Raw genomic sequence first — 25,875 nt, 5'->3', positions numbered from 1 at the left:
AATTTAGTTTTTATTCTGAAAAATATGTGGAAAAGCCCAACTGATTTTCCATGAAATGTCTGCATGACTTTGTTCTAGATCCTCCTGGTACTCCTGATTATGTTGACGTTACAAGTGAATCTGTGAAACTGAAATGGGACGCACCCAAACGAGATGGTGGAAGCAAAATTGTTGCCTACAATGTTGAGAAGCGTCAAGGACAGGGTCGCTGGTTGAAGACCAACTTTACAGATGCGACTGAGACTGAGTTTATAGTGACTGGACTAACTTGTGGTGAGAGATATGAATTCAGGGTTATAGCAAGAAATGCCATTGGCACTATGAGCCCACCTTCTCAGTCTTCTGGTTATGTTCTCATCAGAGATGAGAGTGGTAAGTACTTGCAAAGCATATAATTCAAGTTTTTAATCTCACATTCATATTTTGTAATCTGATATAATCTGAATAATATTTTTATACTCTTCTCTTCACAGTCACTCCAAACATTGAATTTGGTCAGGAGTACTTCGAGGGAGTTTCCATAAAAGCAGGGGAAAGCATTAGGCTTAAAGTCTCAATTACAGGAAGACCAACACCCAAAGTCACATGGTTCAGGGATGAGATAGAATTAAATAAAAAGATGGTAGATATCACAACAATTGCTGGATCAAGCACCCTTTTTATCAGAGATGCTGACCGCTCTCATCGTGGTGTGTACACTGTAGAAGCGAAGAATCTCTGTGGAACCAAGAAGGAGCAAATGAAAGTTGAAGTCTTTGGTATGGACAATGTTTTTGAAGAGGTGTTAGTATTCAATGTACTTGTTTATCTATTATTTTAAATATTTATATCCTGATATTTCATAGATACACCTGGAGAACCTGTTGGACCAGTCCTCTTCACTAATATCTCAGACGGCAAAGTAACACTTTCATGGAATCCACCAGAGAATGATGGCTGCTCTGAAGTCACTCATTACATTATTGAGAAGCGTGAGACCTCCAAAATTTCCTGGTCACTAGTCACAGATGAGTGTAAGGAGTGTACATACAATGCAAGCAAACTTCTCAAGACCAATGAGTACCAGTTCCGTGTTTCTGCAGTCAACAGATTTGGTGTCAGTAGACCACTGGACTCTGTTCCTGTTATTGCCCAAATGCAGTACAGTAAGTTTACCTGTTGCTCAGGTTCATCATAATCTTTGTACTGAAAAGAACAGCAAATCAATGTGTTTTCTGTAAAATTCCATAAAATCTTGTTTTCCTTTCAATAGCCACTCCAGACTCTCCTGGAACTCCTGATGCAACAAATGTTGATGGAGAGAGTATTACAATCAGCTGGGCTCCACCAACAAGTGATGGTGGAAATCCAATTAAATATTACATTGTTGAACGACGTGAGAAGAAGACTGGGCGCTGGCAGAAGATTTTAACTAGGAAACCCATTACTGAGTCTGCCCACAGAGTAACACATCTCACTGAGAATGTGGAATATGAATTCCGAGTTTATGCTGTTAATGATGCTGGAGTTGGAGCTCCAAGCAATATTTCAATACCAATTAAATGTGCAGAGCCAACTGAAGTACCTGATGGTCCTTCAATTATAAATGTCACTGATACCTCCAATACATCTGTCAGTCTGGAATGGACCAGGCCTGGCTATGATGGTGGCATGGAGGTCCAGGGTTACATTATTGAGATGTGCAAGGCATCTGAAAAAGAATGGCATAGAAATAATGAGGATCTTTGTACTGTCACAAAGTATACTGCCACTAATTTGGAAACTGGTGCAGAATACAAGTTCCGCATTGTGGCACTCAATGCTGTTGGAAAGGGTGAAGCAAAAGAGATGAGTGAACCAGTGCAAGCTGTGGATAAACTAACTGCACCAGAGATTGACATTGATGCAAGTTTCCAGCAGACGCATATTGTAAAGAGTGGAGGCCGTGCATCTCTTCGCATTTCTTTCAAAGGAAAGCCAGCACCTACTGCCTCATGGATAAAGGTGGATGGAGAACTTGGAGTTATGGCAGATGTAACTACCTCCGAGACCTTCACTTGTTTGACACTGGATAATTGTACACGAAATGACAGTGGGAAATACACACTCACACTTGAAAATAGCAGTGGTAACAAATCTGTAACTTTTACAGTTAAAGTTTTAGACACACCTGGAGCCCCAGGTGCTCTTATGTTCAAAGATGTCACAAGAGGAGCTCTTACTCTTATATGGGAGCCCCCAGTCAATGATGGTGGTGCACGTGTTCATCACTATATTGTAGAGAAGCGTGAAGCCAGCCGTCGTACATGGACAGAGGCAGCACCTAAGTGTACTCAGACAAGTTTAAGAATTTCTGAGCTCTTGGAAGGAGTACCATACTTCTTTAGGGTTATGGCAGAAAATCAATATGGTCTCGGTGAGGCTTATGAAATGCCTGAACCAATTGTTGCCACAGCAGAACCAGCTCCACCAAAGAGACTGGATATAACTGATACCACTGATACAACCGTTACCCTTGCCTGGCTAAAGCCTGAACATGATGGTGGTAGTCGTGTCACAGCTTACTCTGTTGAGACCAAGGCAAAGGGAACAGATAAATGGGTTGTTGGTGGCACTACCAAAAACCTAACCCTTGTAGTTGAGGGGTTAACCGAAGGAACAGAGTATGAGTTCCGTGTCAAAGCTAAGAATGATGCAGGTTTCAGTTTACCCAGAGAGGCATTCTCCTCTGTTGTTGTTAAAGAGCCCCGTATTGAGCCAACTGCAGATCTCAGTGGCATCACCAATCAACTTATCACTTGCAAGACTGGCAGTTCATTTGAGATTGATGTCCCAATAAGCGGCAGACCAGCTCCAAATGTTATTTGGAAGCTTGAAGAGATGAGGCTAAAGGAAACTGACCGAGTATCAATCAAGATAACCAAGAACAGGACAACTTTGAAAGTTAAAGAGAGCATGCGAGGTGATGGAGGAAGGTACTTCCTTACCCTTGAGAATGTCGCAGGGGCTAAGACCTTTACTATCACTGCCAATGTTATCGGCAGACCCAGTCCTCCAGAGGGGCCTATTCAGATTTCTTCAATTACAGCTGAGTCCTGTATACTATCATGGAATGTTCCTGAGGATGATGGTGGAACTGACATAACTAATTACATTGTCGAAAAGCGTGAATCGGGATCTACTGCCTGGCAGCTTGTGAACTCGAGTGTGAAGCGTACATCTTTCCATGTCTCTCATCTGATGAAGTACATGCAGTACACTTTCCGTGTCTGTGCTGAAAACAGATTTGGAGTGAGCAAACCAACTGAATCTGAGACCATTGTTGCAGAGCATCCATTTGGTAAGCAATTAAATATAAAAATGGGACATTGTATAGTACCATCTAGTACTTAATTTTGTAAAACTAATGTTATATACTGTTATTCCATCACAGTTCCACCAGGGCCTCCAACTAGACCAGAAGTGTTTGCTGTTACTGCTAACAGCATGAGCATCCGTTGGGAAGAGCCATATCATGATGGAGGCAGTAAGGTCACTGGTTACTGGATTGAGAAGAAGGAGCGCAACACTATTCTTTGGGTCAGAGAGAACACTGTTCCATGCTTTGACTGTTACTACAAAGTCGATAGCCTTAGTGAAGGTCTTGAATACCAGTTCAGAGTATATGCAATGAACAGTGCTGGCCTTAGTAAAGCAAGTGAAGCATCAAAAAGAGCTGTTGCACAAAATCCAGTTGGTGAGTTCAGGATTAAAGTCTTACGTGTGTTTCCCTTTGCATCCATTAATTAGTTTCTTTGTCTGTTAGCATTCAAAAACATTGATTTCTTTTTTCTATGAATTTATCTCAAGATCCCCCAGGCAAGCCAGAAGTGACCAATGTATCAAGATCAACTGTTTCAATTAAGTGGTCTGTGCCACTGAATGATGGTGGCAGCCAAATTGTAGGTTACATTGTTGAGCGCAAGCCTTACACTGTTTCTGGAGAAGGCCGCTGGCTGAAGTGTAATTACACTAATGTTATTGATACAAACTTCACAATTACTGCACTGGAAGAAGGAGAGGTATATGAGTTCCATGTAATCGCTAAGAATGCCATTGGAGTGTTCAGCTTGCCATCAGTGTCAACAGGAGCTGTCACTTGCAAGGCAGAATACAGTAAGCCTCAAACGTTATTTGCAGAGTTGTAGTATGGTATTCATTCTCAACAATCAGTAACACATTTTTGTTTTTTGTTTTTTTTAGCTCCTCCCAAAGCAGAATTGGACAGCAAACTTCTTGTGGACACAGTTACAGTCAGAGCAGGATCAGACCTTGTTCTGGATGCTGCTGTTGGTGGCAAACCAGATCCAAAAGTCTCATGGGCAAAGGGAAATAAAGAACTGGACCACTGTGAGAAATACTGTTTACAATATTCTAGCACCCGTGCTTTAGCAATCATCAAGTTCTGTGATAGAGATGATACTGGGAAGTATGTTCTGACAGTTAAGAATGCCAGTGGAACCAAAACAGCTGAAGTCTGTGTAAAGGTGCTTGGTAAGTATAATCATTTGACATATTAATAAATAAAAAATCAAAAATCAGTTTGCTCATTTAAAGATAGAATGACTGCACAAGATTATGTATCATAATCTTATTACTGCCTCTGTTCTTTTTCAAGATACACCTGGTCCATGTCAGGAGATAAAAGTAAGCAATGTGACTGAGGACAAATGCAAAGTGTCCTGGAAAGAGCCACTAGAGGATGGTGGTGACCCCATTACACATTACATTGTGGAGAGAAGGGACACCAACAGACTCAACTGGGTCATCGTGGATGCTGAATGCAAGGCCCTCACATGTATCGTTACCAGACTTTTCAAGAACAATGAATATATCTTCCGTATCACAGGTGTAAACAAGTATGGGGCAGGTGTGGCATTGCAATCTTCACCCATCTTTGCTAGAAACACATTCAGTAAGTATAACATGTAGTAAAACTATGAAATATAACATTAATCAAGAAGGCATGCATTGACTGATTTATCTGTTCGATTGCAGCTATCCCATTGTCTCCAGGACCACCAGAAATCCTTGCTGTTGGAAAAGACTTTGCAACCATTGAGTGGCTGAAACCTGAGAATGATGGTGGTAGTGAAATTACAAACTATTTGATTGAGAGGAAGGAGAGGAAGAGTATCAGATGGGTTAAGGTCAACAGAGATTCTGTACTCAGAGACACAACCTTCAAGGTTACAGGCCTACAAGAGGGCAACATTTACCAGTTCCGTGTTACGGCCATGAATGCTGCTGGGGACAGTGAGCCTAGTGAGGTATCCATGTATGCTGTCTGCAGAGTACCAACAGGTAGAGTATTAACACAAATGTATTTAATATATGTACCAAAATTACTGGACGTTAAGCAAATTAACATTTTCTACAGGGAAACCAGACGCTCCGTCCATTCCACGTGTAACAGACACACACAAGGACAGCATTAGTCTTACCTGGGCAAGGCCAGTGGAAGATGGTGGTGCTGACATTATTGGTTACATCCTTGGAATGCAAGAAGTAGGTACAGAAGAATGGACCAAGACCCATGAGAAGACACTTAGAGGCACAGAGCACACAATAACCGGTCTTACCACTGGCAAAAAGTACTGTTTCAGAGTTGCTGCAGTTAATGTGAATGGTACAGGAGACTTCAGTGATCCATGTACAGAAGTGGAGCCTGTTGAAAGAATTGGTAAGTTTAAATAAACCCTAGCTAGAACATAAATGGACTGCAATATGCAATTGAAAGTTTGTTTAGCTACTTTGTTTTACTGCTACCAGTATAAAAAAATATTGTTCTATTGTCATTTCTCAGAAACTCCTGACCTTGAGATTCCTGATGATCTACGGAAGACAATTTGTCTGAGGGCAGGAAGCTCTCTGCGACTTCATGTATCTATCATTGGAAGACCATCTCCAGTCATTACCTGGAGCAAACCTGGGGTGGATCTCCAGATCCGTGGCTTTATTGAAGTTAGTAATACTGCCACAACTCTGATTATTGACAAGGTACACCGCTATGATGCTGGAAAATACACCCTTGAAGCTGCTAATTCAGCTGGAAAGAAGGATGCTAGCATTCTTGTTAAGATCTATGGTAAGTTTTGGAATATTTATCCACATATTTGATAACATGTATGGTTTTAAAAAGGGAATAGACAGGTTGACCTAAGATCCAAATAGGATTGAAATATTTAAACTTAAAAAATTAATAGTACAGTGTTTGGAATTTTCACACACACACACACACACACACACACACAAATATAAAACATTTACATATTGTGTCATTTACATTTTCATATTTTCAGATACTCCTGGTCCACCAGGCCCAATTAAAGTTAAGGAGCTCACAAAAGAGTCTGCTTACATTGCCTGGGATGCTCCTGAGGTTGATGGTGGTGCACCCATTAACAATTACATAATTGAGAAAAGAGAATCATCAACAAGAGCCTACAAAACAGTGACTTCCAAATGCAACAAAACTTCATACAAAATTACAGGCCTTGCAGAAGGAATGCTCTACTATTTCAGAGTCTTGCCAGAAAACATCTATGGAATAGGTGAACATTGTGAGACACCAGATGCTGTGCTGGTGTGTGAAGTACCTTTGCCTCCAGCAAAACTTGACATTGTAGATGTCACAAAGTCGTCCGTAACTCTTGGATGGGAGAAGCCTGAACATGATGGAGGCAGCAGGATAACCGGCTACATTATTGAAGCTTGCAAGGCTGGTACAGAAAAATGGATGAAGGTTGCCACTTTGAAATTAACAGACTTTGAGTTCACTATTGAGAAACTGAATGAAAATGAGCAGTACCTCTTCAGGGTACGTGCTGTCAACAGCAGAGGAATTGGTGAGCCCAAAGAAACAGTTACGGCTGTGACAGTACAAGAACAAAGAGGTATATTCCAAATAATTTTTATATAACGTGTATGTATGTATGTATGTATATATATATATATATATATATATATATATATATATATATATATATATATATATATATATATATATATATATATATATATATATATATAAATTACATAATGATATAATTTTCTGTATTTGGCTCATATTTTTTTCTATTTCAGTAATGCCAAAGGTTGATCTATCAAGAATTCCACAGAAGTTGATCAGTGTTTTGGCTGGCAAACCTCTTGAACTTAATTTGCCAATCATTGGACGACCACCTCCTGTTTGCTCATGGTTCTTTAGTGAAAATAAATTAAAGATAAAGGAACGTGTGAAAATTCAGTCAACTGCAAAATGCTCTAAGTTAACTGTTCTTGACACCACAATTGATGATACTGGAGAGTATACCCTTGAAGTGAAGAATATTACAGGAGTGACAACAGAAAAAATAAAGGTCATCATCCTTGGTTAGTAACCTTCTAACATGTCACAGTTTTTAGGTTTCCAGGATTTTACAGTATAATGAACTAAAATGTATTTCTCCTCTACAGACAAACCTGATCCACCTAATGGACCCGTTCGATTTGATGAGGTTGATGCATCCTCAGTTACCGTGAGCTGGGATCCACCGGAAAGAGATGGAGGTGCTCCTATCAGTAATTATGTTGTCGAACAACGTGATGCTCATCGTCCAGGATGGATACCTATCTCTGAATCAGTCAGCAGACCAACCTTTAAATTTGATAGACTGACAGAGGGAGATGAATATGTCTTCCGCGTTGCAGCAGTCAATCGCTACGGTACTGGAGACTTCTTGCAGTCTGATGTTGTCGAGTGCAGGAGTTCCAAATGTAAGAAAAAACTTATACTCCATATTTGTGTAAATTAGTCTGATTTTACATGCTCTGAAAACTAACACAAACATTTCTCTTGTGACAGCCATTCCTGGGCCACCAGGTAGACCGATAGTATTTGATGTGTCTCGTGATGGTATGACTGTTGCCTGGGAGCCACCAGATGAGGATGGTGGCCTAGAGATATCTGGCTACATCATTGAGCGCAAGGAGGTCAGAGCTGACAGATGGGTGCGGGCTAATAAGAACCCTGTGACAATGACAAGATACAGATCCACTGGTCTTATTGAGGGCCTGGAATATGAGCACAGAGTGACAGCCATCAATGCTAGAGGTGTTGGTAAACCTAGTTTTGTCTCCAAGCCAGCAGTGGCAACTGATCCAGTTGGTAAGTATATTTTACATTTTGGATGATTTTTTAACGTTGAAACCCTATTTTCTAATTTATGTTAAGCCAATTATAACCACTGGTTATCTCTGTAGATCCACCTGGTTCACCTCAGAACCCAAGAGTCACTGACACCACAAAAACATCTGTGTCTTTGGCTTGGAATCCACCTGATGAGGAGGGTGGATCTAAGGTTACTGGTTATCTGATTGAGATGCAGAAGGTTGGTTCTGTACCCTGGATCAAGTGCAATACCACACCAACAATGATTTGTGAATACACTCTGACTAGAATGCCACAAGGGGAGGAGTTCAAATTCAGAGTCTTGGCCTGTAATGCTGGTGGACCTGGTGAACCCGCTGAAGTGCCAGGAACAATCAAAGTAACAGAAAGGCTTGGTATGTTGCCACTTTGCTTTTATAACCATGAATACTATCAGCTGCTGCTGGGCACTCAATTATATTTCACCAGTAATTGTCAAACTAAGTTTAAAAATATGCTTTATTTCAGAACCACCAAGTCATGACCTTGAAGCTAAGTACAAAGATGTCTTTATTGTCAGACATGGAGCAGTCATCAGACTTTCAGTTCCAATCAAAGGGAAACCAACACCTGTTTGCAAGTGGACAAAGGATGGTTCTGAGATTTCTAACCGTGCAATGATTGCCTCCAGTGAAGATGTTACTGAGCTTGTTATCAAGGATGCTGAAAATTCTGACTCTGGTATATATGCTCTTCATCTTGAAAACAAATGTGGGAAAAAGATGGTTCAGATCAAAGTTAAGGTTATTGGCCGTCCATCAGCCCCTGAAGGCCCTCTTGAATTTGATGATATACAGTCTCATTCTGTAAGAGTGAGCTGGAAACCACCAAAAGATGATGGTGGCTCAGAAATCCTTGGCTATATTGTGGAGCGACGTGAGGCAACAAAGGCAGCCTGGTACACTCTAGACTCACAAGTGGTTGACACATCCCTAGTGGTTAAAGGATTACACGAATATGCTGAGTATCACTTTAAGGTGACAGCAGAGAATAAGTTTGGTATCAGCAGCTCCCTTAAAACTGAACAACCTATTGTACCAAAGACTCCAATTTGTAAGTATTTTTTCCTTTTGGAAAGTGCATTAAGCAAATATTATCAACCACCAAATAAATAATAGGTGCTTATTCCTTAAACAGGTGTACCAGAAGCTTCAGGTACACCACCGGAGATCATGGATGTCACAAAGAGTTCTGTTGCTTTGGCTTGGACAAAGCCTAAAGATGATGGTGGATCTCAGATCACCGGATACTTCATCGAGTACAAAGAGGTATCATCTGATAAGTGGGTTCGTCATGAGACAAAGGTGATTTCCACCATGTACACCCTTACTGGACTCACTACTGATGGAGAATATCAGTTCCGTGTGATTGCTGTAAATGACATTGGAGAGAGTGTACCTGGACCTGCATCAGATTCTGTTATATGTAAAGATCCATTTGGTAAGGAAATATTTTTTATATTTACTTAAACACTAGCCATACCTGTCACTAAAACAGATTACGAATCTTATGTTACTACTGTCTTCTTTGCCCCAGACAAACCAAGTCAACCAAGTGAGATAGACACTGTGACTGTAACTAAGGACTACATCACAATTTGCTGGGAAGCTCCTGAATGTGATGGTGGAAAGCCAGTTCTTGGTTACTGGATTGAGTACAGAAAGTCAGGGGAGAGCACCTGGAAGAAATGCAATAAGGAATGTTCAAAGGACAAACAATTTACTCAGGATGCTTTGCAAGAGGCCACAGAGTATGAATTTAGAGTGTTTGCAGAAAATGAAACTGGTATTAGCAGACCCCGCAGGACTGCAACAGGAATCAAAACTAAACTGAGTGGTAAGTACAAGTGTTTCTATAGGTTGTGTGAGCTATGTCTAATGTGCATAACTGGTTCCATTCTGACATTTTTTTCTTCTTTTTTTATCAGTTGGAACTATACCTGCTCTCAGAAAAGAGATCGATGAAGTTACTGCCAAGCTTGGTCAGACTGCCATCCTAAAATGCCAGATTATAGGAAGGCCTGTTCCAGAAATTAAATGGTACAAAGGTGGAAAGGAAATCAGAGAAGGTCGAAAATACACTGCAACTTCTGATGGCCGCAACCATACACTGACCATCTCAACAGACCAACAGGAAGATGAGGGCTTGTACACTTGCAAAGGTGTTAATGAAGCTGGAGAGTGTGAGACCAGTGGGACCTTGGTTCTGGAAGCAGCACCGAATTTTCCCATCCCGTTAAAAGACAAAATCTTTGCAGGATGTGGTACCACTGTACGTATTCATGCTGTATACATAGGTCGCCCAGAGCCCAAGATCATGTGGCTGCATGGTGCAAAACCAATGGAACCCTCTGAGAATGTCATGATTGAAAACACAGAGCATTACACTCATTTGATTTTGAAGAATGTTCAGCGCAGGGTGAATGGTGGACAGTACAGAATCAGGATCAATAACCACTTTGGTTCTGCAGATACTGTAACTCATCTGGAAATTCTAGGTAATTTTCATCAGTGAAAAATCTATGATTACATTTTAAGGCTAACAACATTTTTATATGGTGTGTTATAGTATGCATTTGGGGAAAAATGGAATTAACTTGTATTCATAAATCTTTTGTCCTCAGACAAACCTTCCATGCCTGAAGGTCCTATTGTTCTTGATGCTTTATTGAAGAATTCTGTAATCATTAGTTGGACTGCACCAAAAGATGATGGTGGATCAATGATCACAAACTACATTGTGGAGAAACGTGAAGACAAAGAAGGCTCAGAGTGGCATCTTGTGACATCATCTGTCACAGGCATCTCATGCCGTATTCCCAACCTTGTGGAAAATGAAGGTTACTTCTTTCGTGTTTCAGCACAAAACCGTTATGGCAACAGTGAACCACTGGAAACTCCATCTGCTATTCTTATCAAGAGTCAGTTAGGTAAGTTAAATAAATAAATAAATAAAATTATATATATATATATATATATATATATATATATATATATATATATATATATATATATATATATATGATTTAAATTTCATTTCAAAATAAAATGTTTCATTTAAAATGCTTTACAGATAAACCAGGAACACCAATGAAACCCATTGTATCTGGTGTGACCAAGAATTCCTGCGTTGTGTCTTGGAAACCACCTCTTAGTGATGGAGGATCCAAAATCAAGAACTATCGTCTTGAGAAACAAGATAAGAAGAAGGGTGAATGGGTCCCTGTAACCACTGATGAAATCCACCAGACAGTTTTCTCAGTTAAGCGACTTACAGCAGGTGTTGAGTACATTTTCCGTGTGAAATGTGAAAATCTTGGTGGAGAAAGTGAATACAGTGAAGAGTCTGACCCAGTTGTTCCAAAGACAGATGTTGAAGTCCATGCTCCTGCATTTAAAGAAGACCTCAGGAACTTGAGTGTGAAATACAAGAGCACTGCAACATTTGTTTGCAAGATAGCGGGACAGCCAAAACCTGTGATTAAATGGTTCAAGCGTGGCAAAGAAATTCAGGCAGATGGAACTAAAATCAAGATCCAAGAATTTAAAGGTGGTTATCATCAGCTTGTCATTGTTAATGCTGATGAGGAAGACTCAACTGTCTATCAGATCAGAGCAACAAACCAGGGAGGATCTATTTCTGCCACTGTTTCTCTGGATGTTGAAAGTAAGTACAAATGTCATGTTTTACATTACATTCTCAATTTAATTTGGTAATAAGAATATTTGAGAAGAAAAAACAAACTTTTTTTTTCTTTTTTCAGTTCCTGCAAAGATTAATTTACCTAAAAACTTGCAAGATAAAGAAGCAATTTGTGCTCTCCGTGGTGAAGTGGTGAACATCAAGATTCCATTCAGTGGAAAACCAGATCCAGTTATCACATGGCAGAAGGGACAAGACCTTATTGATAATAATGGCTATTATCAAGTTATCGTCACAAGATCATTCACATCTCTGGTGTTCTCAAATGGAGTTGAAAGAAAAGATGCTGGTTTCTATATTGTCTGTGCGAAGAATAGATTTGGCATTGACCAGCAAACAGTTGAGCTTGATGTTGCAGATGTGCCTGATCCACCTCGTGGTGTCAAAGCTTGTGATGTGTCTAGAGATTCTGTATCATTGGATTGGGTGGCACCTGCTAGTGATGGCGGAAGTAGAGTTACAAACTACATTGTAGAGAAGTGTGCTACCACAGCAGAGAGATGGATCCGTGTTGCCCAGTCACGTGATGCTCGTTACACTGTCACAAATCTGTTTGGAAAGACAAGCTACCAGTTCCGTGTAATAGCTGAAAACAAATTTGGTCAGAGTGCACCATCTGAGCCAAGTGGACCTGTTGTGACAAAGGAAGACAAATCAAGAGTTCTTAACTATGATGAGGAAGTTGATGATACTAGACCAGTTTCTGTGGGTAAAGTTCCCCATTCACAGTCTAAGAATTTACACAACAAATACATGATTGCCGAAGAGCTTGGTCGTGGAAAGTTTGGCATTGTTCATCGCTGTGTTGAAATCAGCTCTGAAAAGACATTCATGGCCAAATTCGTCAAGGTGAAAGGTGCTGATCAAGCAATAGTAAAGAAAGAAATTGCAACTCTTAACATAGCCCGCCATAAGAATTTCCTGTTACTCCATGAATCATTTGACAGTCCTGAAGAACTGGTCATGGTCTATGAGTTCATTTCAGGAGTTGACATATTTGAACGGATTAATACACCTTCCTTTGAACTCAATGAACGTGAAATTGTTAACTATATGAAACAGATTTGTGAAGCTCTTGAGTATCTACACAGCAAGAGTTATGGTCACTTTGATATCAGGCCTGAGAATATTGTGTATACCACAAGAAGAGGAACCACTGTAAAGATCATAGAACTGGGACAATCTAGACATCTCACTCCTGGAGAACAAATCAAGATTCAGTACACAACAGCTGAATATTCAGCACCAGAAATCCATCAGAATGAGATGGTCAGCACTGTGACAGACATGTGGTCTGTGGGTGTCCTAGTGTATGTACTTCTCAGTGGACTCAATCCTTTCATTGCTGAAACTAATCAGCAAATGATTGACAACATCTCTAATGCTGAGTACAGCTTTGATGATGAGTCCTTCAAAGAGGCAAGTGTTGAGGCATTAGATTTTATAGACCGTCTGCTTACTAAAGATCGTAAACATCGTATGACTGCTGCAGAAGCTTTGAATCATCCTTGGCTGACAAAGAGCACAGAAGAGCTTAGCACTAAGTCAATCAAGACCACAAGACACAAGCGATACTACCAAGCTATAGTGAAGAAAGAGTGGAACACTGTTGTCTCATCTGCTCGCATTGCTAGTGGTGGTGCTATCAGAAGTCAAAGAGGTGTAACAGTTGCCAAAGCAAAGATTGCACCATTTGAGCATGGCCCAATTGCTGGGCAAATTAAACACAATGCTAGTGATGAAGGCGATGATGTCAAATTTATTTGCAACATTGAGAATTATGATAGCAATACTGAAACTACCTGGTATTGTGGAGTCAGGCAACTTGAAGAAGGTGCTAGATATGAAATTACTTATGAAGAGGGGCTTGCTACAATAACTATCAAGGGCATTACCAGAGCAGATGATGGAACATACAGATGCAAAGTAGTTAATGAGTATGGTGAGGACAGTGCATATGCAGAGCTCTTTGTCAAAAGTGTCAGAGACTATCGTAGCTTCTACACTGCACGTGTTGTAAAGAAAGTAAAACGCAGAATAGACACAGCCAGGCTTCTTCAAAGACCTCCAGAGTTCACACTTCCATTGTGCAACCGTACAGCTTACATTGGTGAGAGTGTTCGCTTTGGTGTCACCATCACAGTTCACCCTGAACCTCGTGTCATGTGGTTGAAATCTGGACAGAAGATTTCGCCAGGAGATGATGACAAGAAATATACATTTATCAGTGACAAGGGCCTGTATCAGTTAGTAATTCACAATCTTGACCCTGATGATGATGCTGAGTACTCTGTTGTGGCACGCAACAGGCATGGCGATGACAGCTGCAAGGCTCGTCTCACAGTAATTCCTCGCCCTGCACCTGCTGATAATACCGTGAGACCCATGTTCAAGCGCCTGCTGGCCAACTTGGAGTGCAGAGAGGGTCAGAGTGTACGCTTCGAGATAAGAGTATCAGGTTCACCATCACTGAAATGGGAGAAGGATGGCACACCTTTGGCATTCGGTCCACAAATTGAAGTTGTTCACGAGGGCTTGGATTACTTTGTTTTACATATCAGAGACACTCTTCCAGAGGATTCTGGTACATATAGGGTCACAGCAACCAATTCAGCTGGTTCTGCAAGTTGTCAATCCACACTAAAAGTTGAACGTGTAACACATGTCAAGAAGGACTTTGAGAGTGAGGAGGAAAAGAAAAAGAAACAAGCTCTTGACAAGCAGCAAATTGACAAAAAAGTACGCCTAACACAGATTCTTGCTGGTGCAGATGTAACCCCACTTACTCCTGTTGCAAAAGAGGCATTGAGAGAGGCTGCATCTATGTTCATACCAGTGGAAACCAGGAAAGAAAAGACTGAAGCTGAAGAAGCAAAAGAAAGAGAAGAAAGAAAGAAGAGAGCAGAGGAAAAGAGATTAAGAATGCCATATATTATTCCTCCACCTCGTGTTCGTGCTCCTACTGCTCTTGAGGAAGACATGGAAATAAAACACTTTAAACCATTTTCTGACATGAAGTGGTACAAGAAACTACGAGACCAGTATGAGTTCCCTGAGCCAACGGAGAAGCTTCCTCAGAAGAGACTTAAGCGTATCCGACTGTCAAGGTGGGAACAATTCTATGAAGTGCCTCTGCCAAGAATAAAAGACCAGTACAAGCCAAAATGGCATATCCCAGCTGTTTCACAGGATGACTTGGAAACTGTAAGACCAGCAAGGCGTCGTACACCTTCTCCAGAAATGGAAACTTACTACAGAATAAGAAGACGCTCTCTTGGTGATCTTTCTGATGAGGAACTGCTTCTTCCTGTTAATGAATACCTGTCAATGAAAAGAACTGAGGAGGAAAGACTCAGACTTGAGGAGGAACTTCAACTGGGCTACTCTGCTTCTCCACCAAGTCTAAGCCCTGTACGATTTGAACTTTCTGCTTTGCGTCATCCTTCACCAAAGAAGACTGAATATGATGGAGAGGAAGAAGTAGAGGCAGTTCCAAGATATGACTCCTATCGTATTCCCTCAAAGTATGAGTCTGGCCCAAGCTACATTAGTCTTCGTCAGCGACATGATAAGGCAACATATAGACCTCCAAAAGAAAAGCAAAGGATGTATGAAGAAAAGGAGGATCAAGAGCTGCTCAGATCAGTCACAACCTCCACAAGGATAACCTCCTACAAGAGTCAACTAAAACACATGGAGTTTGAGGAAAAAACACGAATCTCTAGAAAAGAGAAAACAAAAGTTTCAGTTCCAGTGGTGGTTGAGGGAGCTGCAGTTGACTTATCTGATTTGACCCTCAGTTCATTTTCACCAGGTTATGTTAAAGTGAAGCGCCCTACAGTGGTGAAGGCAGTAGAAGCAACAGTCAGACCTCCAACACCGGAGCAAACACATCCACGCTCTCTAAGCCCTGTTTCTACTGAGAAAGTAGTCTTAACACAAGAGCTGTCCACAAAAGTTGATTACATACAACGGTATGAAGCAAGAAAGAGGGCTCTGAAAACTGAGAAAAAGTTTGAAATGGTGACACAGCAACCATTTAGCCTCGACCATACACCAAGGGTCACTGTACGAATGCGCTCTCACCGTGTAGGAGTTGGTCAGAATACAAAATTCACATTAAATGTCCAATCTAAACCAGATGCCCACATCCAGTGGTATCACAATGGCCAGCCTATTCAAGAAAGGAAAAAGTACCACATGTATAATATGAGTGGGGTTCTTTCTCTACAAATCATTGACTGCCAAGAAGAAGACAGTGGCACATACCGTGTTGTCTGCATGAATGCAAAGGGAGAAGCCTCAGACTATGCCACTCTTGAAGTTTCTGGAGGTGGATTTGCTGCATATACATCTCAGCGCAAAGATGAGGAACCTCCAACTCCCTTTGTACCTGAGATGACAAAAACAGATGTTTATCATGTGTCATCAAAAAAGGCAGCTGCAGTCTCAGAGACACAAGTTTCAGAGACAGTAACTGAAATAAAAACAGAACTAAAATCAGAAACGACAGAAATTGTCGTACATGAGCATAAATCATCTGAAATACTTCAAGCCATGGAAGTAAAAACAGTGGAAGAAGCTTCAGTAGAGATAAAGGAACCCCAAAGAACAACACTTCCAGCAACAATTCTGACAAAGCCACAGTCACTCACAGTATCTGAGGGAGAAACAGCTAAATTTACATGCGATGTGGATGGAGAACCAGCACCCAGTATAACTTGGATGAGGGAGAAACAAACCATTGTGTCATCACACCGTCATCATGTAACAACAACAGAATACAAGTCTACATTTGAAATCTCCCAAGTTGAAATCTCAGATGAAGGTAACTATACACTGGCTGTGGAGAACTCCGAGGGTAAACAAGAGGCACAGTTCACCCTGACAGTTCGCAAACCAACACCTGTGCAGAAAGTTGTTGCTTCTCCTCCAAGAGTGAAATCTCCAATCTCTCCTCGTGTAACATCACCTGGGGGAATAAAATCTCCACCAAGAATTAAATCACCTGAGCCAATCAGGTCACCACACAGGGTTAAGTCCCCTCTCATAGCAAAATCACCAACACCAACATCCAAACCTACATTCTCAGCAGGATTAAATGACATCTCAGTTTCGTCAGATGCCACTGTCAAGATGACAGTGAAAGTGACTGGTGAACCTAAACCAGTGATCTCATGGACGAAAGACGGAAGGGTAATTACAATGGCTTTTTCATTTCCTATGTAGTATTATATAATTTAATATGTAATATTAAATGTTAATATGTATGTATTAACATGTAATAAATGTGTAAAACCAAAGAAGTCAACCACAGTCAACGTTCTCATTTCAGAGCGTGTCTCAGGGTGGCAAATATGAAATATTCGAGGAACATGGTTCTGCACATCTTGAAATTTATGACTCTGACGTCTCTGATAGTGGTGTGTATAAATGCACTGCCACAAATAGCGCTGGGTCAGTTACTTCAAGTTGCACTGTCACCATTAAAGGTATGCTTAACTCTATCTTAATCCCTCTTCATTAATCCCTCTTCGCAAAATGTTGTGTTAATTAAGAATTACAAATTTGCTATTACTGCTGATTAATATTTTAATTAAGACATATCTTTTGCTTTTTTTATGAACATCTTAATAAAAAATTTTCTTTAACCGTTTTTTTTTTTTTCTTTTAGAATCACTTAAATCTGCAAAAGTTATGGAAACAAAAGCAGAGCTCACAGAACAAACTGTGAAAAAGGACATTGTCCATCAAGAAGTTCAGTCTTTTACAGAAATTAAAGCATCCCAAACCAAAGTTACATTTACTGAGGGTCAGGCTGTCACACTGAAAGCAAATATCCCTGGAGCTTCTGATGTAAAGTGGATTCTGAATGGAGTGGAACTGGCCAATTCAGCAGACTACAGACATGGGATTTCTGGGAATGACCACACTTTGACCATCAGAAATGTCAGATTGCGGGACAGTGGAATCCTCACATGTGAGGCAAAAACTGAACAAGGCTTGATCAAGTGCCAGTTTGACACCAAAATCAGTGAAAAGCGCTCAGATGCACCAAAATTCCTAGAGCAACCACGATCCCAGAATGTAAATGAGGGACAGGATATCATATTCTCTTGTGAAATAACAGGAGATCCTACTCCTGAAATTGAATGGCTCAAGGACAATTCAGTGGTGAGTCGCATAACATCTGAATAAACCTTTCAACAGGGACACACAGTATCTCTTATAGGAAGTGGCATTCTTAGCAACCCTACTTTAGTGATAATAGGACCCCTTTGTGAAGAATGCAAGAATTGAGCTGTTGCAAAAATGCATACTTTCTATACTTTGGTTTATGTACATAGTTAGCTATTCCCATCCATTTCTCCATATTTGGGATTTAATTTGGAAACTATGAATTCGAAGTGACATTTCTATGCTTGTATGCCTACATTTCTGTTTCTTCTGTTTGCATTCAGTTATCTGTTACATCAAATATGAAATTGAGCCGCTCTAAAAACGTGTATAAACTTGAGATTCAGAACGCTACTCTTGAGGATAGTGGAAAATACACAGTAAAGGCCAAGAACCAATTTGGACAGTGTTCTGCAACAGCATCTCTTAATGTTCTTAGTAAGTAATACTATTAATACTACTACTCACAGCACTGTGCATTGTGTTTGTTGTGAATTTCAAAGAGTGAAAGTTGAGTAAAGATTTCTTACTCTTAGATAAACTCAAATGTGATTCATGCACTGTTGGTTATGACACTGATGCAACTGTAATACTGAACTGTGTTTATTCGGCTATTACTGTGTCATACATTTTTACATTCAAGTTACTAAATCAGGTCCTCGTTGGGACTATAGTACAGTATTTACTTTTGCATGGATAATACTGTACAGAGATTATAGTCAAATATATGGTTATGTTTGTATATTCAAAAGAGAGTTCCACCCAAAATCAGCAGTTCAAATCATGATTTTGTGATAGAATGTTCCTTTGCCAAATCACTTGCCTTGGCCTGTGAAGCTGTGTGAATGATCTGGTGACTGTTTGCTGTACTCTCACAGCTCTGGTTGAAGAACCTATGAAAATGATAGTAGTGGAGAAAAGCTCGTATGATGCAGGTTTGGCAGGTGGCTACACTGCCTTGCATATGGCTTCATCAATGCAGGAGGCAGCCTTCAGTAGTTCCAGCATGGCTCAGGTTAAACTTCAAAGCATGTCAGCAGCTAGCATGACCTCCATGACATCTGAAACAATGGTAGCCATGAGTTCGAGCAGTATGATGGAAATGTCCAGTCGGTCACATGTTGTGGGGTCTTCTATCAAATCCATTTCCCGTGGGCTCAAAGGTGAGACTAAGTGGTGCTTGTGTTGATTGATGACACAAAGTGTTAAGTAGTGGAACTACCCTGAGGCATATGATGGCCAGTCACATAATTCATTGCTCCTTTTTTTAAAACAGGTGTACCACCTAAAATTGAATCTGCTCCTCAAGATATTAGCATTGAATCAGGAAAAGTTCTGACTGTGGCCTGTGCTTTCACTGGAGACCCAGTTCCAAGTGTTGAGTGGTCCCATTCAGGGAGGATACTGTCCAATAAAGAGAGGGGAAGGTTCCAGATTGAGACCACTGAGGATGTCACCACTCTCATCATTAGTGGCATTAAAGAAAATGATGCTGGGGCATACACCCTCAGACTTTCCAACGAACTTGGATCCGATTCTGCTACTGTCAACGTCAGCATTCGATCCATGTAAAAAAAAAAGATAAAAGTAATCCAACCCACACCCCCTTTTCTTCCTTCGATCTTTTTATTTATTGAATGAATAACAATACTCTGTTCTAGATAACGACCTGGATCTCTGTTCTTGTAAATATGAACTATTTTTTTTACCAAACTTGACATTAATTTATGCCAAACTAGACTAAAGTCTAAAGTTGTTATAAAATGTGCCATATTGGATAATTATGACTAGGATTTTTGAACCATTTTTCTGTGACATGTACATAATGTATATAGCCGAATTTAACGGTTATGGAAAATGTATGAATTGTTATTTATGACAATATTAACTGAAACAAATGGAACTAAATGTTTAACAGGAGAAAGTTTCTCTTGAAACGAATACCCTGTAAAACCTGAAACAAAACTCTGTGCCTCAACAAAAAGTTGAAGTCTTAAGATTGCCTCAACAGGTAGAGAGGCTCCCTGTTGAAGTTCTACTAAATCGGAGACAAAGTTATGCACTGTACATCTGTGCATGCAGTATTGCAACACTCAAATGAATTTATAACTTGACCATAAGACCCTGAGTGCTGTTTGCATCTTACCCTCATGTAAGCAGCACAACTGGGCCTTGTGTTCAGACTGACTATGTCATACCACCATTTTAATGACAGGCTCAAAGTGCGAGCGGCCTGCACATTGAGCTGAAGATAATGTTATGTGCACAAGTTCTGGCAAAAGACTATTTGAATTTGATTTTATGAAAGTAACATCACCTGGCCATTAATTTCTAAATCATTTCAGATGCTTCTTTGCAGAATTTGTGCCACCTCTTGGAGGATTGCTAGGTTATATTTTGTGTGTTTGTGTGTTAGCGTGTGTGTGTGTTAGCTTTAGGATCTCACATTGTCAGCAGTCAGGGTAATCATCAAGCAAAGTACCACAGTGACTACATCTGCTGTGCAAAGAAAAGAAAAAACAATAAATGAAATGCCCTGCACTTTAATTTAATAGTAATGAATATATGTAGCATTACTCATTTTAAGCCTCCTTGAGTTTTATGAATTTCTGATTTAATAAAGCATGATTTCAGCACCATGAGACATTTGTATTTCATTACTTTTTCAGTTAATGAATTGTTTTACAGTTGTTTCACATAAATAATTTACTCAAGATCATGAATGGTAAACCTAATTTAAACTTTCCAGGATTTTAACTTCAGGATAATTTTTATACTTTATACAACCCACACTAAATACAATCTTGGTACAGATGATATTGGCATTATTACCCAAGAAAAATGTTGTACATAACAACTGTAACTGTCATGTAAACATTTACATCACATGTAAACATTTATCCAAATTCTAACGAGTGCATTACTAACAGTCGACTCACTGGATCTTCAGTGGTCATGAACAGTGCAACAGTTCAGAGTGCAAGCTTTCAGTGATGCAACATGGCAAGTAAACTCTTCTGGATGCTGATATATACATATATACAAGTGCAATACTGTGAAAAAAAACAATCAAAAGACTATAATTTACTCTCATGTCAATGATGATGACTCCTACTACGTTTGCCATTCCCCTGATAGCATTATTAACAATTAAGTCATCCATGTTCTGTGCAACAAACAATCTAGACGGATGTTAATTAAGAAACAGACTCTTAGGTAACTGTTGCACTTTAATTATTTCCATGCCACAAGAAAGTGCTTGAGTTGCACTTCTTTCATTATCAAGCTAGTGCTGGCACAAGTGGTTTCTTCCGGGCAAGCACTCAGGCCTGATAAATGGATTGTACTCCCCACATAGATGTAATTTGACGAGAGGCTTAAAAGAAGCACAAGATAAGGTAAGATACAAAATCCAAACATAAAAAAATATTTTAAATTCTTTTTTCAGACAATGGAAATTAACTGCATTTTTACTACATATACACACTATATATGTCCTGATTGATGGAGAATGAGAAGACAATATTATCTTTTGGTGGTAGGTTCTCTGATACATGTTCTGGATGCATACAACAAATGAGGAACCTTGAAACTGGTTTGGTAACTAATTGCAGAAATATCACACAGAACCTATTTTCAAATAGTCCCTGGCCATTGCAGGGGTGAAAAAAAAGATGATTGGGCTAATTATAGTTGTGCTGCAGATCGGTTTTGCAAGAACAATCATTTTCGGCAAACATCTATCTGCTACAACAGGTATGTAGAGAGTTCTATTTGTGTGTGTGTATATATATATATATGTGTGTGTGTGTGTGTGTGTGTGTGTTTGTTTGTGTGTGTGTATGTGTGTGTGTATGTGTATGTATAGTGTGCATCATAAAAACTGCATAACAGAAATAACTAAGAGATCTGATCAAGGACAGTAGGCTGTGGTTTTAAAGATGACTATTAATAAAACTGACAAAATGTTCCACAGTTGGCAGAATTGCTTTAGACATCAACAAAATACAATGCATGTCCAGTATTCATCTGACATTTATTGTTCTCTCTAATGTTTCCATTAAATTTGTACATTATGCACTGTGGTGAGTAAGATGATCATATTACATACATATTCCTGCATTTATAAGGTTCTATATTTTATTTTATAAAGTGTTATATTTACAGAAACAGTATGCATCAATACACTGACTGTATAATAACAGGTTTCCTAATTACATTTCATACTCTATTTCTTTCTAGATTAAGAATATGCTTGTAAATTGCCACTTTACAGAGTATGCATTGTGCCACCTCCACCGCCACCCTTTCCTCCATTCAGCCAAAGGGATGTACTCAGGGTAACACAACAGAAATCCATCCTAACATACAAATGCTCAGCTTTCCGTCTGTTCACATTCTAATGGAGATTCTGGACTGTTCACAGGTTAATTTAACAAAGTATCTAACTGGAGCAAACGGTGAAAAGGTGAAAACTACTTTGTATGGAATATGACAAATATTAGAATAAGAATAAAAGAATATATAAGATTTGTTATATATATATATATATATATATATATATATATATATATATATATATATATATATATATACACACACTTTCTTATTTCTTTTTTCATACAAAGGGAAATGAAGGACCTAAAGGGCAGAAGGTAAGAATGAGTAATTCTAATAATCTTAGATCATTATAGTGAAGTATTCAGAATAAGTATTTCTTTATTTTTTAATTTTGATCAATGGCCTTTCATTACAGGGGCAACCAGGTGAAATAGGTCAACAGGGAGTTCTGGGAGGCCCTGGTGCCATTGGTCCACCAGGACAAAAGGTCAACATGACCTAATTAGAATTATGTCCATGAGCACAGATTACACTTTTAAACTTCTCTGGGTTGCTTTCAATGCTAGTGTGATTTTTTAAAGATTTTTTTTTTAAATCTTTTTTAATGATCTTAGGGAGAAAAAGGAGCACGAGGCTGGTTGGGTCTACCTGGTGAGGACGGGTTCCCTGGGGTATATGAAGTGAGTCGCTTAATAGTAACTGCTGCAGTAGTCACTGTTAAGTGAGACCTTTGTCATCATTAACGAAGTTGACATTAACAACTGGAATCAGAAGTTCTCTGTGTCATCTTAAATTAATTCATAAGTAGGTCAGTGCAATTTTAATTCATTATCAGGCAATGTATTTGGTATGCTTTTATATTTGACCTAAATGAACTTCCTCTTAATCAAAAAATGATTCCTTAATCCATTTTTTTTCCCTTAATCATTGTTTTCTTCTCAGGGTGTGAAAGGACGTAATGGTGTTAAGGTAACTTTTAATCATTTTCCACTGTAAGAATGTTTATTTGATATGCAAAAAGAGATTTAAGGTATTCTAAACCACATTTTTCATATGGTGGTGTTAATAGGGAGAGAAAGGGTTAAAGGGTGATCCAGGAGCTGTAGGTGTGAAGGTATGTAATTACTCCAGGATTCTGCACTTGGATGAGTGCAGCACAGCACAGTTGTTCTATTCTTAAACACATGCTATTACCCAGGGACTTCCAACCTGCTAACCCTTCCAAACAGATGTACACCGTGCAAGCAAAAGAGCAACACAAGACAAGGGAATCAGGATTGATGTACCAACCTATTGATGCTGACATTGAGATTAAATACATGTAATTGGCACCATAATTGGCACACTTGGTTAGCTTTCACTTGCTAGTTTGCTTTTGTTTAAGTATCTTAGACTCAAGAAGATTCTTCAAGAGATGATTCAAAATGTAATAATTTCATTAAAATCTTATGTGGGATGGACAAGTGACATTAGTCTTGTGATTGGTGTGGGTAAGACAACGAATGCCCAATGTACATCAAATAGAAATTCTGGCGAAGAACTTGGACAAAGTCACCATTTAATCATCTTTTAGGTTGCTATTATGCGTCCATAAGGATAACATTAAACCAATTTGAAAGCAAATTACAGATGTATTACAGTACCATAGAGAAGGGGAAAACATTGAGCTATTAGAATTTGAAAACTATGAATTAACCCAATAACCCTCATTGACACTTTACATTATTTTCTACTCTGTATTTCACTTTGTGCCTGTTGCTCTAGGGATTATCTGGCTATCCTGGCCTGAAATGGCAAAAGGTGACTCATTCAAATCTGTTTACAGTCATCATTTTCTGAATAATTTCTCTTGTTTTGATGGATTGTTCCAAAATATATATTGTCTCACACAGTAACATATTGTAGGGTGAGAGGGGTCCAAAGGGATACAGAGGACTGTCAGGGATGCCTGGCTCAAGAGGAGTTCCTGGAGCACGAGGCAAAACAGTGAGTGTGGAGAACACAAACGTCTGGTGTGGGTCCAAGGTTTGGATCCTACACAACTCAGTCTATTCATAAATCCATAAATATCATTAGCCAAGACTCTGGTTTAATTGGGAAGCACAATGGCCCTTTGTGGATAACACCGAGGACCACTGGTCAAGTGCATGTGTTTATCTGAATACTTAATAGGGGATAAAGGGTAGCTCGGGACCACCAGGACCTGGTGGCCATGCAGGTGCAATGGGAAGACCAGGACCAGCCGGGCGATATGGACTACCAGGACGAGGTTCTGTACACCTGCTCTTTATTAAAAATATATATATATAGAACAAGAAGAAGAACAGTAATTTACAAAAGCATAGTACCAGCATAATAGCATAGCGATCACAGCAAGAGGGTGTTTCTAATACTTGTCACACCATTGCCAATATGGGTATGCCAGTATCAGTAAGGGCTTCAGAAAACCAGAACCTCACTTAGTATGAAGTATACAAAGTTATGGCTCTTAAGAATGATTTGATATTTATTTGTTTGTTTGTTTGTTTTTGTTTATTTAAGTATATTTAATACATGGGCACCAAGGAGAAAAGGGGGTAATGGGTTCATCAGTGGAATGCAATTGCTCCTGGGCAAATACTACTGAGCCAAATCACAAAATACATCCACAATCTGTAAGTTCTGCAAATCACCTTCATAAAAGTGGAGACAATTTTTCAAAATCATGCATAACCATAAGTAAATAGTTAATGATCACAGTTAGACCATAATGACTGGCAAAAGCTTGATTATATTAATATTTTTATGTATAGCACCACCTCCTTTGCTAACTCCCACATATTATGTTGTAGCACCTCTATATTGTGGACAGTGAAGAGGATATGTCAGATTTTTCATTAGAAAATACGATTATTTTAAGAAGAGACACTCTCATTCTTCATGTGTTCATGGGCTCTGATTAGAGCAATATGCAGGTCAGTGTGTTTTTACTTGATATATTAAATAAGTGAGAATCGCATTCAAACTCCTAATAAATGTTTAATGTTTGTTTTTTCTATGCCTGCAGGACTCTGCAATTTGGATGAATGAAGTTTTTATTTCTCACTGTTCCTGTCACAGAATGTTGTTTATTTTATGAAAATGAAAAATGTAAATGTAGGAAAAGATTTGCAAAAATTATAGCTCTGCAAAAACAAGCGTATCAAATTGTTTGCATTTTCCTGTTCTAGCATCTTAAACTATGAGCTCATATGAAAAATAGTCTGATCTATTTATTATATATTTCCTGCGTGACAGAAAAAGTACAAATAAATGTTAAATAAATGTCTGTGCGTCTTTTCTCAACTGATCCATTTAATAAAGAGGATAAATCTAGATTATGAACGCCATCGATCTCATCCTTTTGGAATAATACTGCAGTAACCCATTGAAGACAAACTGGGCGTTTTTCTATTGACGTTGTTGTT

At 39.3% G+C, this 25,875-nt stretch overlaps 2 protein-coding genes across 2 annotated transcripts in view; both read left to right on the top strand.

Moving 5' to 3' along the window:
• Positions 1-20,730, top strand: part of ttn.1 (titin, tandem duplicate 1) — a 143,468-nt gene extending 122,738 nt beyond the window's left edge. The window contains exons 186-213 of the mRNA XM_035536429.1: positions 79-372; positions 474-758; positions 846-1,145; positions 1,253-3,319; positions 3,413-3,715; positions 3,829-4,134; positions 4,222-4,512; positions 4,637-4,933; positions 5,017-5,322; positions 5,399-5,701; positions 5,825-6,106; positions 6,321-6,914; positions 7,105-7,392; positions 7,477-7,776; positions 7,865-8,167; positions 8,263-8,565; positions 8,678-9,262; positions 9,347-9,649; positions 9,746-10,045; positions 10,137-10,706; positions 10,833-11,138; positions 11,282-11,875; positions 11,973-17,107; positions 17,247-17,403; positions 17,586-18,085; positions 18,373-18,526; positions 18,967-19,251; positions 19,365-20,730. Of these exons, the coding sequence (XP_035392322.1) occupies positions 79-372; positions 474-758; positions 846-1,145; positions 1,253-3,319; positions 3,413-3,715; positions 3,829-4,134; positions 4,222-4,512; positions 4,637-4,933; positions 5,017-5,322; positions 5,399-5,701; positions 5,825-6,106; positions 6,321-6,914; positions 7,105-7,392; positions 7,477-7,776; positions 7,865-8,167; positions 8,263-8,565; positions 8,678-9,262; positions 9,347-9,649; positions 9,746-10,045; positions 10,137-10,706; positions 10,833-11,138; positions 11,282-11,875; positions 11,973-17,107; positions 17,247-17,403; positions 17,586-18,085; positions 18,373-18,526; positions 18,967-19,251; positions 19,365-19,660 (16,007 nt within the window). The 3' untranslated portion in view covers positions 19,661-20,730. The remainder of the gene's footprint in view (positions 1-78; positions 373-473; positions 759-845; positions 1,146-1,252; positions 3,320-3,412; positions 3,716-3,828; positions 4,135-4,221; positions 4,513-4,636; positions 4,934-5,016; positions 5,323-5,398; positions 5,702-5,824; positions 6,107-6,320; positions 6,915-7,104; positions 7,393-7,476; positions 7,777-7,864; positions 8,168-8,262; positions 8,566-8,677; positions 9,263-9,346; positions 9,650-9,745; positions 10,046-10,136; positions 10,707-10,832; positions 11,139-11,281; positions 11,876-11,972; positions 17,108-17,246; positions 17,404-17,585; positions 18,086-18,372; positions 18,527-18,966; positions 19,252-19,364) is intronic.
• A 1,433-nt stretch (positions 20,731-22,163) lies between these two features.
• On the top strand, positions 22,164-25,707 carry LOC113584828 (collagen alpha-1(IX) chain-like). Its single transcript, XM_035534457.1, has 14 exons — positions 22,164-22,173; positions 22,337-22,428; positions 22,515-22,556; positions 22,717-22,743; positions 22,845-22,916; positions 23,044-23,109; positions 23,372-23,398; positions 23,499-23,543; positions 24,194-24,229; positions 24,335-24,415; positions 24,602-24,698; positions 24,971-25,083; positions 25,261-25,383; positions 25,476-25,707. Exons 1-13 carry the CDS (start codon positions 22,164-22,166, stop codon positions 25,369-25,371), a joined length of 819 nt encoding a protein of 272 aa, XP_035390350.1. The 3' UTR covers positions 25,372-25,383; positions 25,476-25,707.
• Positions 25,708-25,875: the final 168 nt, after the last annotated feature.

The sequence above is a fragment of the Electrophorus electricus genome, chromosome 2 (genome assembly GCF_013358815.1).
Source record: "Electrophorus electricus isolate fEleEle1 chromosome 2, fEleEle1.pri, whole genome shotgun sequence".
Classification (NCBI taxonomy): domain Eukaryota; kingdom Metazoa; phylum Chordata; class Actinopteri; order Gymnotiformes; family Gymnotidae; genus Electrophorus; species Electrophorus electricus.
The sequence above is the reverse complement of the archived record's forward strand: the minus strand, read 5'-3'. Positions and strand labels throughout refer to the sequence as shown.